General features: G+C 51.6%; 1 protein-coding gene across 1 annotated transcript in view; it reads left to right on the top strand.

Annotated features, from left to right (window-relative positions):
* Positions 1 to 17,559, top strand: part of LOC140405506 (zinc finger protein GLI1-like) — a 59,033-nt gene extending 41,474 nt beyond the window's left edge. The window contains exons 8-10 of the mRNA XM_072494028.1: positions 710 to 982; positions 12,768 to 13,083; positions 14,745 to 17,559. Of these exons, the coding sequence (XP_072350129.1) occupies positions 710 to 982; positions 12,768 to 13,083; positions 14,745 to 16,978 (2,823 nt within the window). The 3' untranslated portion in view covers positions 16,979 to 17,559. The remainder of the gene's footprint in view (positions 1 to 709; positions 983 to 12,767; positions 13,084 to 14,744) is intronic.
* Positions 17,560 to 17,905: the final 346 nt, after the last annotated feature.

The following is a 17,905-nucleotide window of genomic DNA, read 5'->3' as shown; positions in this document are numbered from 1 at the left end:
GAAAGATATAGGAGGGATATCAGAGGTAGGTTCTTTACCCAGAGAGTAGTGGGGGCATGGAATGCACTGCCTGTGGAAGTAGTTGAGTCGGAAACATTAGGGACCTTCAAGCAGCTATTGGATAGGTACATGGATTAAGGTAAAATGATATAGTGTAGATTTATTTGTTCTTAAGGGCAGCACGGTAGCATTGTGGATAGCACAATTGCTTCACAGCTCCAGGGTCCCAGGTTCGATTCCGGCTTGGGTCACTGTCTGTGCTGGAGTCTGCACGTCCTCCCCGTGGGTTTCCTCCGGGTGCTCCGGTTTCCTCCCACAGTCCAAAGATGTGCAGGTTAGGTGAATTGGCCAATGATAAATTGCCCTTAATGTCCAGAATTGCCCTTGGTGTTGGGTGGAGGTTTTGAGTTTGGGTAGGGTGCTCTTTCCAAGAGCCGGTGCAGACTCAAAGGGCCGAATGGCCTCCTTCTGCACTGTAAATTCAATGATAATCTATGATTAATCTAGGACAAAGGTTCGGCACATCGTGGGCCGAAGGGCCTGTTCTGTGCTGTATTTTCTATGTTCTACCCCCCTCAGCCTCGAAACGTTGACCTTCCCCACACCCCCCTCAGCCTCGAAACGTTGACCTTCCCCACACCCCCCTCAGCCTCAAAACGTTGACCTTTCCCTGATTGAAAGCTAATCACATTGTTCATTCGTTTGACAGAAACCATATCTTTGTAAGATTCCGTGCTGTACAAAACGATACACTGACCCCAGCTCGTTAAGAAAACATGTCAAGACTGTTCACGGTCCTGAGGCACACGTAACCAAAAAGCAACGTGGAGACAGCAATGTGAGGGCTTCCTCAACACAAGACGGAATGAGGCCTTTGATGGGACGAGATGGAGACATTCACCGTGAACAAGGGGATAACGCTGGCAATGAGAAGATGGAATACTTTGTGCAGGGCAGATTAATGGAGACCGACACTGCCTGGGTAAGGAAATTGGCCGATTCGTGCATCAGCCTCATGGGTAAATTCCTGACTGCAAGCTCAGGTTCTTTTTTTTTGAAAATCTTTTTATTGGCTTTTCTCATATTTATAAACAGTGATTGTGTATATAATTACATTTTTCTTGCCCGCGCTAATTTACTTTATTTTACAAAGAGGTTTATTTTGTCCTTCATTTAACTGACTCTATGTACATTTCAGTGCCCTCTGGATCGGTCTATGATATCCCCTCTTCCTCCTCTCTCTCTCTCTCTCCCCCCCCCCCCCCCCCCCCCCATTGGTTTCAGCATCCTTCCTCTTCTCTTGTGGTTTCCCCACCTTCCTTCCGTGTCTCTCCGTCCGTCGTCCCCCCCCAAACTCCGGGTTGCGCAGTCCTTTGGTCCTCATCTATCTTTTTTCTCCCCTTAACTTACTCCCCGTTGCTGGCCACGAACAGGTTTTGGAACAGGCCGACGAACTGCCCCCAAGTATCCAGGAAGCCTCCTCCAACCTTCGGGTGGCGTACTTAATCTTCTCCAGGTGGAGAAATTCCAAAAGGTCAGCAAGCTCTTCTGCAGCTTTGGGCGGTGCTGCCGATCACCAGCCGAGCAGGTTTCTCCGGCGTGCGATTAGGGAAGCAAAAGCAAGGGCATTGGCCCCCTTCCCCATGTGTAACTCTGGCTGCTCCGATACCCCGAAGATTGCCACTATTGGGCATGGCTTCACCCTCACCCCCACAACCTTGGACATTGCCTCGGAGAAGGCTGTCCAGAACCCAGCAAGCTTGGGGCAAGCCCTGAACATGTGGGTGTGGTTGGCCGGGCCCCTCTGGCACCGCTCACATTTGTCCTCCACCTCCGGGAAGAACCTGCTCATTCGGGTTCTGGTCAGGTGCGCTCTGTGCATCACTTTGAGCTGCATTAGGCTTAGCCTTGCGCAGGAGGAGGTGGAGTTCACCCTGCTCAGTGCTTCGCTCCAGAGTCCCCATTCTACCTCTTGTTAAGTAATGGGTTAAGAGACATTCCAATTAAATGTCTCATTTATGTTAAGTATCCAATAATTGACACTGATATGTAAAGAAGCTTCAGGTGTGGCCTTTGGAGCATGTGAGATGTGGCAGGTCCGGGAGGCTTCCAGCGTCCTGGATGGCTTCATCTGCAGAAAGTGCACCCAACTGCAGCTCCTCACAGACCGCATGGTTCGGTTGGAGCAGCAATTGGATGCACTTAGGAGCATGCAGGTGGCGGAAAGCGTCATAGATCGCAGTTATGTAAGTGTGGTCACACCCAAGGTGCAGGCAGAGAAATGGGTGACCACCAGAAAGGGCAGGCAGTCAGTGCAGGAATCCCCTGTGGTTGTCCCCCTCTCGAACAGATATACCCCTTTGGATACTGTCGGGGGGGATAGCCTATCAGGGGAAAACAGCAGCAGCCAGAGCAGTGGCACCACGGCTGGCTCTGATGTTCAGAAGGGAGGGTCAAAGCGCAGAAGAGTAATAGTTATAGGGGACTCTATAGTCAGGGGAACAGATAGGCGCTTCTGTGGACGTGAAAGAGACTCCAGGATGGTATGTTGCCTCCCTGGTGCCAGGGTCCAGGATGTCTCCGAACGGGTAGAGGGAATCCTGAAGGGGGAGGGCAAACAGGTAGAGGTCGTTGTACATATTGGTACTAACGACATAGGCAGGAAGAGGCATGAGGTCCTGCAGCAGGAGTTCAGGGAGCTAGGCAGAAAGTTAAAAGACAGGACCTCGAGGGTTGTAATCTCGGGATTACTCCCTGTGCCACGTGCCAGTGAGGCTAGAAATAGGAAGATAGAGCAGACAAACACGTGGCTAAACAGCTGGTGTAGGAGGGAGGGTTTCGGTTATCTGGACCACTGGGAGCTCTTCCGGGGCAGGTGTGACCTGTATAAGATGGACGGGTTGCATCTAAACCGGAGAGGCATAAATATCCTGGCCGCGAGATTTGCTAGTGTCACACGGGAGGGTTTAAACTAGTATGGCAGGGGGGTGGGCACGGGAGCAATAGGTCAGAAGGTGAGAGCGTTGAGGGAGAACTAGGGAATATGGACAGTGTGGCTCTGAGGCAGAGCAGACGGGGAGAAGTTGCTGAACACAGCGGGTCTGGTGGCCTGAAGTGCATATGTTTTAATGCAAGGAGCATTACGGGTAAGGCAGATGAACTTAGAGCTTGGATTACTACTTGGAACTATGATGTTGTTGCCATTACAGAGACCTGGTTGAGGGAAGGGCAGGATTGGCAGCTAAACGTTCCAGGATTTAGATGTTTCAGGCGGGATAGAGGGGGATGTAAAAGGGGAGGCGGAGTTGCGCTACTTGTTCAGGAGAGTATCACAGCTATACAGCGAGAGGACACCTCAGAGGGCAGTGAGGCTATATGGGTAGAGATCAGGAATAAGAAGGGTGCAGTCACAATGTTGGGGGTATACTACAGGCCTCCCAACAGCCAGCGGGAGATAGAGGAGCAGATAGGTAGACAGATTTTGGAAAAGAGTAAAAACAACAGGGTTGTGGTGATGGGAGACTTCAACTTCCCCAATATTGACTGGGACTCACTTAGTGCCAGGGGCTTAGACGGGGCAGAGTTTGTAAGGAGCATCCAGGAGGGCTTCTTAAAACAATATGTAAACAGTCCAACTAGGGAAGAGGCGGTACTGGACCTGGTATTGGGGAATGAGCCCGGCCAGGTGGTAGATGTTTCAGTAGGGGAGCATTTCGGTAACAGTGACCACAATTCAGTAAGTTTTAAAGTACTGGTGGACAAGGATAAGAGTGGTCCGAGGATGAATGTGCTAAATTGGGGGAAGGCTAATTATAACAATATTAGGCGGGAACTGAAGAGCATAGATTGGGGGCGGATGTTTGAGGGCAAATCAACATCTGACATGTGGGAGGCTTTCAAGTGTCAGTTGATAGGAATACAGGACAGGCATGTTCCTGTGAGGAAGAAAGACAAATACGGCAATTTTCGGGAACCTTGGATGACGAATGATATTGTAGGCCTCGTCAAAAAGAAAAAGGAGGCATTTGTCAGGGCTAAAAGGCTGGGAACAGACGAAGCCTGTGTGGCATATAAGGAAAGTAGGAAGGAACTTAAGCAGGGAGTCAGGAGGGCTAGAAGGGGTCACGAAAAGTCATTGGCAAATAGGGTTAAGGAAAATCCCAAGGCTTTTTACACGTACATAAAAAGCAAGAGGGTAGCCAGGGAAAGGGTTGGCCCACTGAAGGACAGGGAAGGGAATCTATGTGTGGAGCCAGAGGAAATGGGCGAGGTACTAAATGAATACTTTGCATCAGTATTCACCAAAGAGAAGGAATTGGTAGATGTTGAGTCTGGAGAAGGGGGTGTAGATAGCCTGGGTCACATTGTGATCCAAAAAGACGAGGTGTTGGGTGTCTTAAAAAATATTAAGGTAGATAAGTCCCCAGGGCCGGATGGGATCTACCCCAGAATACTGAAGGAGGCTGGAGAGGAAATTGCTGAGGCCTTGACAGAAATCTTTGGATCCTCGCTGTCTTCAGGGGATGTCCCGGAGGACTGGAGAATAGCCAATGTTGTTCCTCTGTTTAAGAAGGGTGGCAGGGATAATCCCGGGAACTACAGGCCGGTGAGCCTTACTTCAGTGGTAGGGAAATTACTGGAGAGAATTATTCGAGACAGGATCTACTCCCATTTGGAAGCAAATGGACGTATTAGTGAGAGGCAGCACGGTTTTGTGAAGGGGAGGTCGTGTCTCACTAACTTGATAGAGTTTTTCGAGGAGGTCACTAAGATGATTGATGCAGGTAGGGCAGTAGATGTTGTCTATATGGACTTCAGTAAGGCCTTTGACAAGGTCCCTCATGGTAGACTAGTACAAAAGGTGAAGTCACACGGGATCAGGGGTGAACTGGCAAGGTGGATACAGAACTGGCTAGGCCATAGAAGGCAGAGGGTAGCAATGGAGGGATGCTTTTCTAATTGGAGGGCTGTGACCAGTGGTGTTCCACAGGGATCAGTGCTGGGACCTTTGCTCTTTGTAGTATATATAAATGATTTGGAGGAAAATGTAACTGGTCTGATTAGTAAGTTTGCAGACGACACAAAGGTTGGTGGAATTGCGGATAGCGATGAGGACTGTCTGAGGATACAGCAGGATTTAGATTGTCTGGAGACTTGGGCGGAGAGATGGCAGATGGAGTTTAACCTGGACAAATGTGAGGTAATGCATTTTGGAAGGGCTAATGCAGGTAGGGAATATACAGTGAATGGTAGAACCCTCAAGAGTATTGAAAGTCAAAGAGATCTAGGAGTACAGGTCCACAGATCACTGAAAGGGGCTACACAGGTGGAGAAGGTAGTCAAGAAGGCATACGGCATGCTTGCCTTCATTGGCCGGGGCATTGAGTATAAGAATTGGCAAGTCATGTTGCAGCTGTATAGAACCTTAGTTAGGCCACACTTGGAGTATAGTGTTCAATTCTGGTCGCCACACTACCAGAAGGATGTGGAGGCTTTAGAGAGGGTGCAGAAGAGATTTACCAGAATGTTGCCTGGTATGGAGGGCATAAGCTATGAGGAGCGATTGAATAAACTCGGTTTGTTCTCACTGGAACGAAGGAGGTTGAGGGGCGACCTGATAGAGGTATACAAAATTATGAGGGGCATAGACAGAGTGGATAGTCAGAGGCTTTTCCCCAGGGTAGAGGGGTCAATTACTAGGGGGCATAGGTTTAAGGTGAGAGGGGCAAAGTTTAGAGTAGATGTACGAGGCAAGTTTTTTACGCAGAGGGTAGTGGGTGCCTGGAACTCACTACCGGAGGAGGTAGTGGAGGCAGGGACGATAGGGACATTTAAGGGGCATCTTGACAAATATATGAATAGGATGGGAATAGAAGGATACGGACCCAGGAAGTGTAGAAGATTGTAGTTTAGTCGGGCAGTATGGTCGGCACGGGCTTGGAGGGCCGAAGGGCCTGTTCCTGTGCTGTACATTTCTTTGTTCTTTGTTCTTTGTATGTGATGTGATGATAAATAAAGGTGTTTGTGAGAAGGAGCAGAACTCGTCCAGTGGTGTTCGGGCTCTGTCCAGTAGCTGTCCATATATTTTCCCACTTCTCGTTGCTTGTGCCTATCAGGTCCCCTCGTAGTGTGGTTTCTGGGGCCCCGGGGTACCCTATTGTCTCTTTGCAGAGGAAGCGTTTTATTTGGAGGTGTCTCAATTCCTGTCCTTTGGCTAGCATCCACTTCCTCGTCAGTTCGTCCAGTGTCGCCAGTCTGTGCCCAACATAGAAGTCCCCGACCGTCATTGTGCCCTCGTCCCACATCCATCTTTTGAAGGTGGTATCTACCATGGCTGGGGGAATCTGTGATTGCCGCAGATGTGGGCCATTTTAATTATCCTGAAGTGTTGTCTGAGCTGGGTCCACATTCTCAGCGTTGCCGCTACCACTGGGCTGTTGTGTATCTTGTTGAGGAGGATGGGAGTGCTGCTGTGGCCAGGGCCCGGAGGGTCGTTCCTTTACAGGATGCCTCCTCCATTTGTACCCAATCTGTGTCGGGTTCTTGTACCCATCCCCTCACTTTTTCTGCCGTTGCTGCCCAGTGGTAGTATTGTAGGCTCGGTAAAGCCAAGCCCCCTTTGACATTTCCTCTTTGCAGTGTAAGAATTTCACGGATTCTTACCCCCTCCACCCCCACACAAACGGCATGATTAGACTGTTTACATTTTGGAAAAAGACCTTGGGAATGAAGATCCGTATGGATCTAAACAGGAAGAGGAACCTTGGCAGTATGGTCATCTTGATCATCTGTCCTCTCCCCACCAGGGAGGGGGAGGGAGAGGGGGTCATTATGACATTCAGCAGCCGCCTGATGTTCGCTGTGAGCTGCCTACTCTTGACAAAGCCCGTTTAGTCCTCTGCGACCACCTCTGGTACACAGCCCTCCAACCTTTTGGCCAGGACCGTTGCCAGTATTTTCGCATCCACGTTCAGCAGTGAAATGGGCCTGTATGATCCACATTCCGTCAGGTATCAGGGAAATTGTGGCCTGCGCTAGCATGGTGCCCCTTGCCAGTGAGTCCGCGAATATGTCCCTTAAGTGTGGGGCCAGGACTGGTGCACATGTTTTGTAGAAGTCCGCCGGGCACCTGTCGAGTCCCGGTGCCTCCCCTGCCTGCATGGAGCTGATGCTCTCCATGATTTCTCCCAGATCTATGGGTGCTTCCAGCTCCCCCCCTTCTGTCTTCCCCCACAACTGGTAGTTCCAGTCCGTCTCTGAACTGTTTCATCCCTGCGCCCCCGTTGGGGTGCTCGGAGGTGTACAGTCCCCAGTAGGTCTCGACTGCCCGATTGACCTCCTTTGGTTCTGTTACCAGTCTGCCTCTGCTCTCCTTTACCTGCGCTATTTCCCTTGTGGCTGCCTGCTTTCTCAGCTGGTGAGCCAATAGGCGGCCAGCCTTGTCTCCGTGTTCGTAGAAGGTCCCCCGTGTCTGGCAGAGTTGGTACACTGCTTTCCTAGTGGATAGCAGGTTAAAGTCCATTTGCAGCTTTTTCCTCTCCGCCAGCAGCTCTACAGTCGGGGCCACAGAGTATTTTCTGTCGACTTCCAGGATGGAGTCCACCAGTTGTTGCCTGGCCACCCTCTCTCTGCTTTCTTTGTAGGCTATGATCTCTCCTCTGATCACGACCTTCAGTGCCTCCCAGAACGTGGAGGGTGAGACCTCCCCGTTTTGGTTGTTACTAACGTAGTCGCCTATGGCCCGTGATGTTTTTGGACTGAAGGCCTCGTCGGCCAGGAGGTCTGTGTGCAGCCTCCACGTGGGGCGCTGGGACCAGCCTGTCTCCAACCTCACATCCATATAGTGTGGAGCGTGGTCAGAGATAACGATCGCGGAGTACTCCGTTCCCGTGATCCCTGGAAGCACCGATTTCCCCACTGCAAAGAAGTCGATACGGGTGTATACCTTGTGTACTTGTGAGAAGTATGAAAATTCCTTCTCTCCCGGGTGCAGGAACCTCCATGGGTCCACCACCCCCATCTGCTCCATAAATGCTCCTAGTTCCCTAGCCATGCCAGTCTTTTCCCTGCTCTGGGGTTTGATCGGTCGGTCAGTGGGTCCTGTACACAGTTGCAGTTGCCCCCCATAATCAGTCGGTGTGTGTGTGTCAAGGTCGGGGATTTCCGCCATGGTCTTCTTTATGAATTCTGTGTCGTCCCAGTTGGGAGCGTACACATTTACCAGTATGACCGGTGCCCCTTCCAGGACACCGCTGATCATGACGTACTGTCCCCCTTGGTCCATAATGGTCTTGGTTTCCGTAAACCTCGTCCTTTTGCTAATTAATATTGCTACCCCCATAGCCGCCGTCCTGCAGCATGAATCCTACGTCTGTCCCACCCATCCCTTCCTTACCAGCAGTCGGTCCTTCTCCCTCAGGTGCATCTCTTGTAGATAAAGATTATGTCTGCCTTTAGGCTTCTTAGGTAGGCGAAGATGCTGAATCTTTTCACTGGGCCGTTGAGTCCCCTTACGTTCCAGGTAACAATCCTGGTAGGGGGTTTCTGACCCCCCCCCCCCCAGTCCTGTGGGATCACCCATACGTACCTGGTGGACGCGCCCCTGCACTCCGGGGTTTCCCTTTGCTAGGGGGCTGTCCAAAATGGCCAGGGTCGCCACTCTCCCATGGGGTCAGGCCCCAGTGTTCCGGGGTTTCCCTTTGTCCAGGGGGCACCCAGTGTGGCCACCAGCTATGTGTACGCTACATGGGTGCGTCCTTCCACTCTGGGGTCTCCCTTCGCCCTGATGCCCACCCGAGTGGCTGTTTGCGGTGCCATCTTGGTTCCTCGCCCTGCTCCATGCCCGCCGAGGCCCATGTCTGTGCTGCTTCACTATCTCACCCTTCTCTTTTGTTCTGCGCTCTCCCCCCGACTCTTCTTCCCAGTCCCCGTTCCTCTGTCCCCCCACTGTGTTTTCCCCCCCTTCTGCCCCCCCCCCCCCTGTGCCAGGCGCTTCCTCTTTCCTGAGAGGGGCTGGCCCTCCTCGCTAGTATGGTGGCCCTCCTCCCAGTATTCGCCCAGTTCTGGCCGTTTAACCTTCCTCCAACTGGCCCCCCAGTCTCGCTCTCCTGTCTGCTTTTCTCACCCGAATGTCTCTCGCTCAACTTCGCCCCCCCCCCCCCCCAATTGCATTGAGAGGAGACAAGCCCTGAAACGAGGCCGCACAGTCCCACACAAGACATAAAACACGTGCACAGTTCATAATCCTGTTGTCCTTGTTTGCGGTCTATCCTCCGCTCTATGTTCCGGTTTTCCTTTTCTTTTCCATCCCCGTGTCTTTCATTGCGGTTGCGTCTGTTCCTCCCCCAGTTTGTTCGCTCTAACGGACTCATCAGCCTCCGCTGGGGTGTTTAAATACAGCTCTTTCCCCTCGAATATTACTCAGAGTTTGGCTGGGAATAACATCCCAAATTTCACCTTGCTTTTGTGTAGTGCTGATTTCGCCTTGTTGAATTCAGCCCTTTTTTTGGCCAGGTCCACCCCAATGTCCTGATACACCCTTCTGGTCTTCCCTTCCCACGTGCTCGGTCTCATTTGCCGGGCCCACTTTAGGATTTTCTCCCGGTCTTGGAACCGGTGCAGCCTTGCAATAATCGCTCTGGGCTGGCCCGGCTTTGGGCTTGGGTCGGAGCGACCCGTGCGCCCTGTCTATTTCTGGGGGGTTTGGGAATACCTCCTTTCCCACTCACTTGCCCTTCATTTGGGTGATGTAGCCCGTTGGGTCTCTGCCCTCTATCCCCTCTGGCAGACCCACTATTTTAATGTTCTGCCGTCTGGACCAATTTTCCTGGTCCTCCACTTTCCCTCTTGGGCTCCCCTGGGATGTTACTGACCTTTTCACCTCGGCTTCTAGGGCTATCCACCCTGTTGCTCTGGTCCGAGGCGGCCCTCTCCAACTCCAGAATCATTTTTTCCTGTGTCTCCACTTTCCTTTCCAGGCCTTCGATGGTCAGCTGCATTTTGTGCATCGTCTTTGCTAGCATTGCGTGGAGCTTCGACCAGAGCGCCTCCTTTATGCTGGTCGCTGCGTCCTGCTCACGCTCCGCTGTTTGGTCCGCCATCCTTTTCCCTTTCAGGCTTGCCTGAACCTCTGTCTCGTCTTGTGGGGTCGCCTGCCTGCGCGTCCGCTGCTGTTTGCGTCTCGCTGTCCCTTCGCCTTGTTGTTTTTCTTTCGTTCAGCCATCTGTCTCTCTTTCTCTCTTTCCCCGCTGTTCTTTACCCTGAGGTTGCTCTCCCTTCCCCCGCTCTCGCTGGCTCTCTGGTCTGCCTCCGGCTTCAGGTTTTATTTGATTTGTCGGTCCGGTTTTGTTTTGTTTATTTTATGTTTTGTGGTTAGTTCCCTTCCTTTTCTTTTCTTTCCCATTCTCTCTCTCTCTCACCGGGTCAGGGGGATTGGGCCGGGAGTCGTCCTCGGTGTGGCCACTCGCCTCGTGGTCCCCACCGGATGCGCCCTCAAATGCTTTTGAATCTCTGGCTCCTCCCGCACTTTTTAAGTCTCCGGTTCCTCAGCCGCTTTTAAAACTCCGGCTCCTCCCCTAATTTATTATTATTTTTTTTTTAATTTCTCCGGCTCCTCTCGCACACTTTTTCCCCCTCCCCCGGGCCTCAGCTTACCCTCGGACCGGTCCCTTGCGGCTTTTTTCTTCCTGCTCGTACCTTCGGGGAGTGCTGTTTTAATGTCTGAGTTCTCTCTTTTTAAAAAAAACAAAAATACCCCCGGGACTTTACAAAAAAAACTAAAAGTTCAGTCCTTTAGCGGGAGCTGCCCCGTGCATGTCTTCCCCCTACCCAAGCTCAGGTCCTGTACACTATCTGCATCGCATGTGAGTGACATAGAAAATAGAAGCAGGAGGAGGCCATTCAGCCCTCCGAACCTGCTCCACAATTCATTATCATGGCTGATCATCAAGTTCAATACTCTTTGACCCCACCTTCCCCCCCATATCCCTCGATCCCTTTAGCCCCAAGAGCTGTATCTAATTCCTTCTTGAAATTACACAATGTTTTGGCCTCAACTACTGTCTGTGGGAGTGAATTCCACAGATTCACCGCTCTCTGGGTGAAGAAATTTCTCCTCACCTCAGTCCTAAAAGGTTTAGCCCTTATCCTCAAACTATGACCCCTAGTTCTGGACTCCCCCACCATCAGGAACATTCTTTCTGAATCTACCCTGTCTAATCCTGTTAGAATTTTATATGGTTCATTGAGATCCCCTCTCACTCTTCTCAACTCCAACGAATATAATCCTAACCAATTGTCTCTCATGAAAATGAAATGAAAATTGCTTATTGTCACAAGTAGGCTTCAATGAAGCCCCTAGTCACCACATTCCTGCGCCTGTTCGGGTAGGCTGTTACGGGAATTGAACTGTGCTGCTGGCCTGCCTTAAAAGCCAGCTCTTTAGCCCAGTGTGCTAAATCAGCCCCATGAAACCAAAGGGCATGTAGTTGGGGGCCTCCAATCTCCTTGGAGACCCCCACAAGTGCCAGTCCGTCTGGTTCCCGTTTGTGGAGACCAGTACGAAACGACACTCGCCCGAGGTTGCCTGGGCCATATGACAGTCCCACCATCCCAGGAATCAGCCTGGTAAACCTTTGCTGCATTCCCTCCATAGCAAGAACATCCTTCCTCAGATAAGGAGATCAAAACTACACACAATACTCCAGGTGTGGCCTTACCAATGCCCTAAACAATTGTAGTAAAACATCTCTATTCCTATACTCAAATCCTCTCGCTATGAAGGCCAACCTATCATCTGCTCTTCTTTGAAATAGTGCAATGGGATCTTTAGCATCCACCCAAGCAGGCTTGGGCGCTCCTCAGGTGGTACAGTGGTTGGCACTGCTGCCTCACAGCTCCAGGGACCTGGGTTCAATTCCAACCTTGGGTGACTGTGTCGAATTTGCACGTTCTCTCCGTGTCTGCGTGGGTTTCGTCCGGGTGCTCCGGTTTCCTCCCACAGTCCAAAGATGTACATGTTAGGTGGATTGGCCATGTTAAATTGTCCCTTGGTGTCCAAAGATGTGCAGGTTAGATGGATTGGCCATGTTAAATTGTCCCTTAGTGTCCAAAGATGCGCAGGTTAGGTGGATTGGCCATGTTAAATTGTCCCTTAGTGTCCAAAGATGTGCAGGTTAGGTGGATTGGCCATGTTAAATTGTCCCTTAGTGTCCAAAGATGCGCAGGTTAGGTGGATTGGCCATGATAAATTGTCCCTTAGTGTCCAAAGATGTGCAGGTTAGGTGGATTGGCCATGTTAAATTGTCCATTAGTGTCCAAAGATGTGCAGGTTAGGTGGATTGGCCATGTTAAATTGTCCATTAGTGTCCAAAGATGTGCAGGTTAGGTGGATTGGCCATGTTAAATTGTCCCTTAGTGTCCAAAGATGTGCAGGTTAGGTGGATTGGCCGTGTTCAATTGTCCCTTAGTGTCCAAAGGTGTACAGGTTACATGGGGTTATGGGGATAGGGTGCTCTTTCAGAGGGTCGGTGCAGACTCGATGGGCTGAATGACCTCCTTCTGCACTGTAAATTCTATGGAATGGCATCCTGGGTGATGCTCTCCAACCCCACCAACAAGAGGCTGCCATTGGTTGTGGTTGGAGAAGGCAGTGAGTGACGGAAGTGTTCCATTCAGAGTGTTGTGTGGTTGTGGAAATGTAAACTTGGCACAGATGATGAGATGGAGCAAATGGCGAATTAAAGCAGCACCTTTTTGTTGCTGTTTAGAAGTTCCAGGCCAGCCCCAGTGGCCAATCGCCTAGCAGTAGTGAATGTTCAGTCCAGGCAAACACCAACAATGACAGTGGGGTTAAGATGAACACACATGGTGGCAGCAGCTTTGACAATCTGACAAACATTGAAGATATTGCCTCTGTGGATTCGAGACTTCATCCCGGAATTGTGGAGTCGAGACTTCATCCTGGGATACCGGATGTAGGGCTGTGGAAGAATGTCCCAGCTCTCCAGCAGCTGGACAGTTTGAAGATCAGAAAGTGCACACCACCATCACAAGCACTGAAACTTCCTTCAATCCAAGGAAACGGTGAGAAAATGTACCAGAGCTGCCAGGGCCAATGAAATCAATGCTTCTGTGACTGCTGTACCGTGGCGGCAAGCTTGCTCGGGAAGGTTCGCTGCTGGACTGCCAATCAGAACTCCCCACCATTCAAAGCAGCAAATTCCAACTCTCCCAACGACACGGTGCAAAGTCCTGACCATAACACCCTCCAAGGTGTAACTCCCTCACTCACTCACTCCGCTCCCCTCACACACAGTTACTCCCCTCACTCTCACACTCAGTCACTCCCCTCACACACTCACTCCCCTCACACACACTCTGTCACTCCCCTCACACACACTCTGTCACTCCCCTCACACACACTCAGTCACTCCCCTCACACACACTCAGTCACTCCCCTCACTCCCACTCAGTTACTCACTAGTCACTCCCCTCACTCTCAGTCACTCCCCTCACTCACAATCACTCCCCTCACTCAGTCACTCCCTCACTCACGAGTCACTCCCCTCACTCACACTCAGTCACTCCCCTCACTCACATACTGAGTCACTCCCTCACAGTCACTCCCCTCACTCCCTCCCCTCACTCACACACTCAGTCACTCCCCTCACTCTCACTCAGTCACTCTCCTCACTCAGTCACTCCCCTCACTCAGTCACTCCCCTCACTCAGTCACTCCCCTCACACACTCAGTCCCTCCCCTCACCCTCGCCCAGTCCCTCCCCTCACCCTCGCCCAGTCCCTCCCCTCACCCAGTCCCTCCCCTCCCCCTCACTCAGTTACTCCCACACAGTCACTCCCCTCACTCAGTCACTCCCTCAGTCCCTCCCCTCGCCCTCACTCAGTCCCTCCCCTCACTCTCGCCCAGTCCCTCCCCTCACCCTCGCCCAGTCCCTCCCCTCACCCTCGCCCAGTCCCTCCCCTCACCCTCGCCCAGTCCCTCCCCTCACCCTCGCCCAGTCCCTCCCCTCACTCTCACTCAGTCACTCCCTCACTCAGTTACTCCCTCAGTCCCTCCCCTCGCCCAGTCCCTCCCCTCACTCTCACTCAGTCCCTCCCCTCACCCTCACCCAGTCCCTCCCCTCACCCTCACCCAGTCCCTCCCCTCACCCTCACCCAGTCCCTCCCCTCACCCTCCCTCAGTCCCTCCCCTCACCCTCCCTCAGTCCCTCCCCTCGCCCTCGCCCAGTCCCTCGCCCTCCCCTCGCCCAGTCCCTCGCCCTCCCCTCGCCCAGTCCCTCCCCTCGCCCTCACCTTCGCCCAGTCCCTCCCCTCCCCTCGCTCAGTCCCTCCCCTCCCCTCCCCCAGTCCCTCCCCTCCCCTCACTCAGTCCCTCCCCTCCCCTCCCCTCACTCAGTCCCTCCCCTCCCCTCACTCAGTCCCTCCCCTCCCCTCACTCAGTCCCTCAGTCCCCTCGCTCAGTCCCTCAGTCCCCTCGCTCAGTCCCTCCCCTCCCCTCACTCAGTCCCTCCCCTCCCCTCACTCAGTCCCCTCACTCCCACTCAGTTACTCCCCTCTCTCCCACTCAGTCACTCCCCTCACTCACACACTCAGTCACTCCCGTCACGTCAATTTGAATGAGGAAATTTGCAGCAAATGACAATCAGTTGTGTTTGGAGTTATTTTGTTCGTAATATTGTGATTTGGACAGGAATGGTGTGAACTCTCTTCTCTTCTGATTGTAGGTTGTACTGGAGAATTCCCCATGTCTGGTATGTCGGTTGCACACGGCCAGTTGGAGGTTTGGTGTGAAGCTGGGGCAGTGAGGAACGGGCTGACTGGCGGGTCTGACAGCAGCAGCCGCACTGTCAGCTCAACCTGCACTCGCAATCCCAGATCAGCCGCCATTCTGCAGCAGTCCAGTCAGCGGCGCAGCGGAATGTCCTTTGCAGCTGCAGCCTCGGAGTGCAGCTGTCCAGGTCCCTCGCAGAGCTGCAGTCAGATAGGTCAGTGTGCCGGGCCTCCGAGCCTCCCTTACCTCTCAGCAGCCCAGCTGTGCCGACCCAGAGACAAATATACAGCGGGGATCAACAGCGGCACCTCGGCACCGACAGTAACTGTGGAACAGCCGAGCGGGAACGCCAGGCCGTCCCGCCTGCCCCAACGCCGCGGCCCTGCCTTCCCGCCTCTGCCGGGTGGCGATGGAGCCAATCACATCGCTGCTCTCAACAGGAGGCGAGGCGGTGAGCCTGCACGTGGGTGCGCCACTGACCAATCGGTGCCGTGGTTTCACAGCGTCAGCAGCATCGCCAACGCCACACGGCCAATCAGGCTGCAGCAAGCTGGAACCCCGCAGTCAAACCTCCGCACGTGCATCTACCCACCCACACCTGCAGTAATTACCGAAAACATCTGCATGGAAACTGTCACCATGGAAACAGCCAATGAAGACAGTGTGGGCTTGTCTGATGACGTGACGTTGCGTACTGACCACCAGGAACTTTTCAACGGTCAAGCAGCTCACGGTCACATGGACATACATCTCTATGGCGACGCCAATAGAAATTCAGGAGCCGCACAGATCAAGGCTGTCCAAGAGGACAGCAATGTATCACAACAGCATTGCAATGGTGATCACCTGATTGAAGTCCAAAGGCAGCTATGTGCTAATGAAGACAATATTCCCATTCAGTGGAATGAAGGGAGTTCCGGAAGCATGGATATTACTGCCATTGACATTCCCATCCAGCAAAGCCCATCACACCTCAGTCAGGGCCTTAAACACGTTCCTCAGGGTCTGAAAACTTCCCATCAGCCATTTAGCCAACATCAGGGGGACATGAATCCGGAGAATGTCTTGACCAACCGCCAGAGAGCTCATTCTGTCCGTCAACAGCCATGTCAACCTCAGCACCAGTTCTACCAATCAGCGCCAGTGCTGCATCCAATGGCAGCCCAGCAACCTTTCAGCCAATCCAAACACATGTCCCCCAGTCCACATGGATTGAACTGTGACCCCTGGGTTACCAGAGACAGCTTTCAGCAGTGCAGCTTCAATGCAAACATGGACGTGGGCATGCTCAGCTCCCCACTGAGCAAAGACAGCTGGGCAAGGGAGCTCACACCAATGATGCAAGTCAAAGAGATGATGGTGAGGAACTACATCCAATCACAGCAGGCCCTAGTGTGCAGTCAAAGGCGCAATAATGAAACCCCAATGGTAATTAATTCTAACAGCACAGAAACTGGTCTAGCCTCTCCTAACAGCTTCAGAACACAAAGTCAGCCGTACATGACCCAAAGTTGTATGAACTGCCAAAGTCAAATAAACGTATCAACACCATCTTCTCAGGAAGGTCAAATCCAACCAAAGACTTCACCAAGTCCAGATGGTCAAGCCTTCAATCCCAGCATGGTACCTCACCCTCCTCCAACACGAAAGCTTCCAAAGAGACACAACAGTCGTGCACTTCAGCAAGAGTACCCACTGGGCCCAGGCCACACCAGCCTTCATCACAAACAAGAGAGGCGGATAAATCCTCCATGTCACGCAGAAGGTGCACCCCAAACACACGGCGCCATTCACCAACAACAACTGCTCAGTATGGGTCCCATGAAACAGGCCGCAACCATTTACCCAGCAACCAATCAAATTTCTCATTGCATCAACTCTTTCGATCTTGAACAAACTCAGATCAATTTTGAAGAGATTTTAGATGATGGGGAGTATTTATCGTTGATGCCAAATATTGTACCAAATATTGTCCGAACGCACACGGTTGTTCCAGTTCACTGCAATCCCCTCACATTGCAAACAGGAATGTCTAATATGGCAATAGGGGACATGGATTCCACTTTGACAGGATTGTCAGCGGCAAAGCAAGTTTCTCAATCCAGCAACAGAATCAGATGGCCATTAGAGTACCAATTAAATGGGAGCCTTGAACATTTTGGTGTGGGGCTTGTGCCCAGACCATGAGAAAGTCCAGTTATGCGCAGCTGATATTCCTGAGGGGATTCAGGAACACTGGAATCAGGAACAAATACATTTTCAGATCCTACAGACAAGAGACAGACAAAGAGAGTTTATTTTGGCCAGCTTTTTTATAATTAAAAAACCCAGCTATTTTTCAAATTAAGATGTGGGAACAATTATAACATCACCTTCCAGGTCAGAAGCTGAATGGGTAATTGGGCAAAATGAGTGAGATGGATCCATTAAAAAAAATGTCCCCAGAAAACAAATCTTCAGTCTAACAATCAAGGAGAATTGCCGGCTTCAGATCGGAATGAAAACTCAGCAACACCTCTGCAACTGATTGCCTTTCAAACAATAACGAGCTGGTCGTAACCCCCAACATAAAAACAGACAAATAATGAAGTTGAAGGTGGCCTCACGGCTCATCCATTTGCTCAATTAGATCACAGCTTGTTTGTCACGGGTCAATAACTTAAATTAATTTGCTTGCAAGGTTTATTAATACGAAAATGAAGTTGAACAAGTAAAATGCCAGCATTGTCATCAGGATTATTTAACATTGTGTCAAACAAACCAAAGAACAAATGTTACATTAACCAAAATAATTTTGCCTTCTGACAATACACGGTGTCTGCCATTATTATCTGATCAATATGGTCCTGCCTCTACAGTGACAGACCCGTCCTCACTGTAACCCAGTGTTATACAGTGACAGACCCATCCCCACTGTAACCCAGTGTTATACAGTGACAGACCCATCCCCACTGTAACAGTGTTATAGAGTGACAGACTGTCCCCACTGTAACCCAGTGTTATAGAGTGACAGACCCGTCCCCACTGTACCCCAGTGTTATACAGTGACAGACCCGTCCCCACTGTACCCCAGTGTTATACAGTGACAGACCCATCCCCACTGTAACCCAGTGT

The sequence above is a fragment of the Scyliorhinus torazame genome, chromosome X (genome assembly GCF_047496885.1).
Source record: "Scyliorhinus torazame isolate Kashiwa2021f chromosome X, sScyTor2.1, whole genome shotgun sequence".
In the NCBI taxonomy this organism is placed as follows: Eukaryota; Metazoa; Chordata; class Chondrichthyes; order Carcharhiniformes; family Scyliorhinidae; genus Scyliorhinus; species Scyliorhinus torazame.
This window is presented reverse-complemented; position numbering and strand designations above follow the sequence as displayed.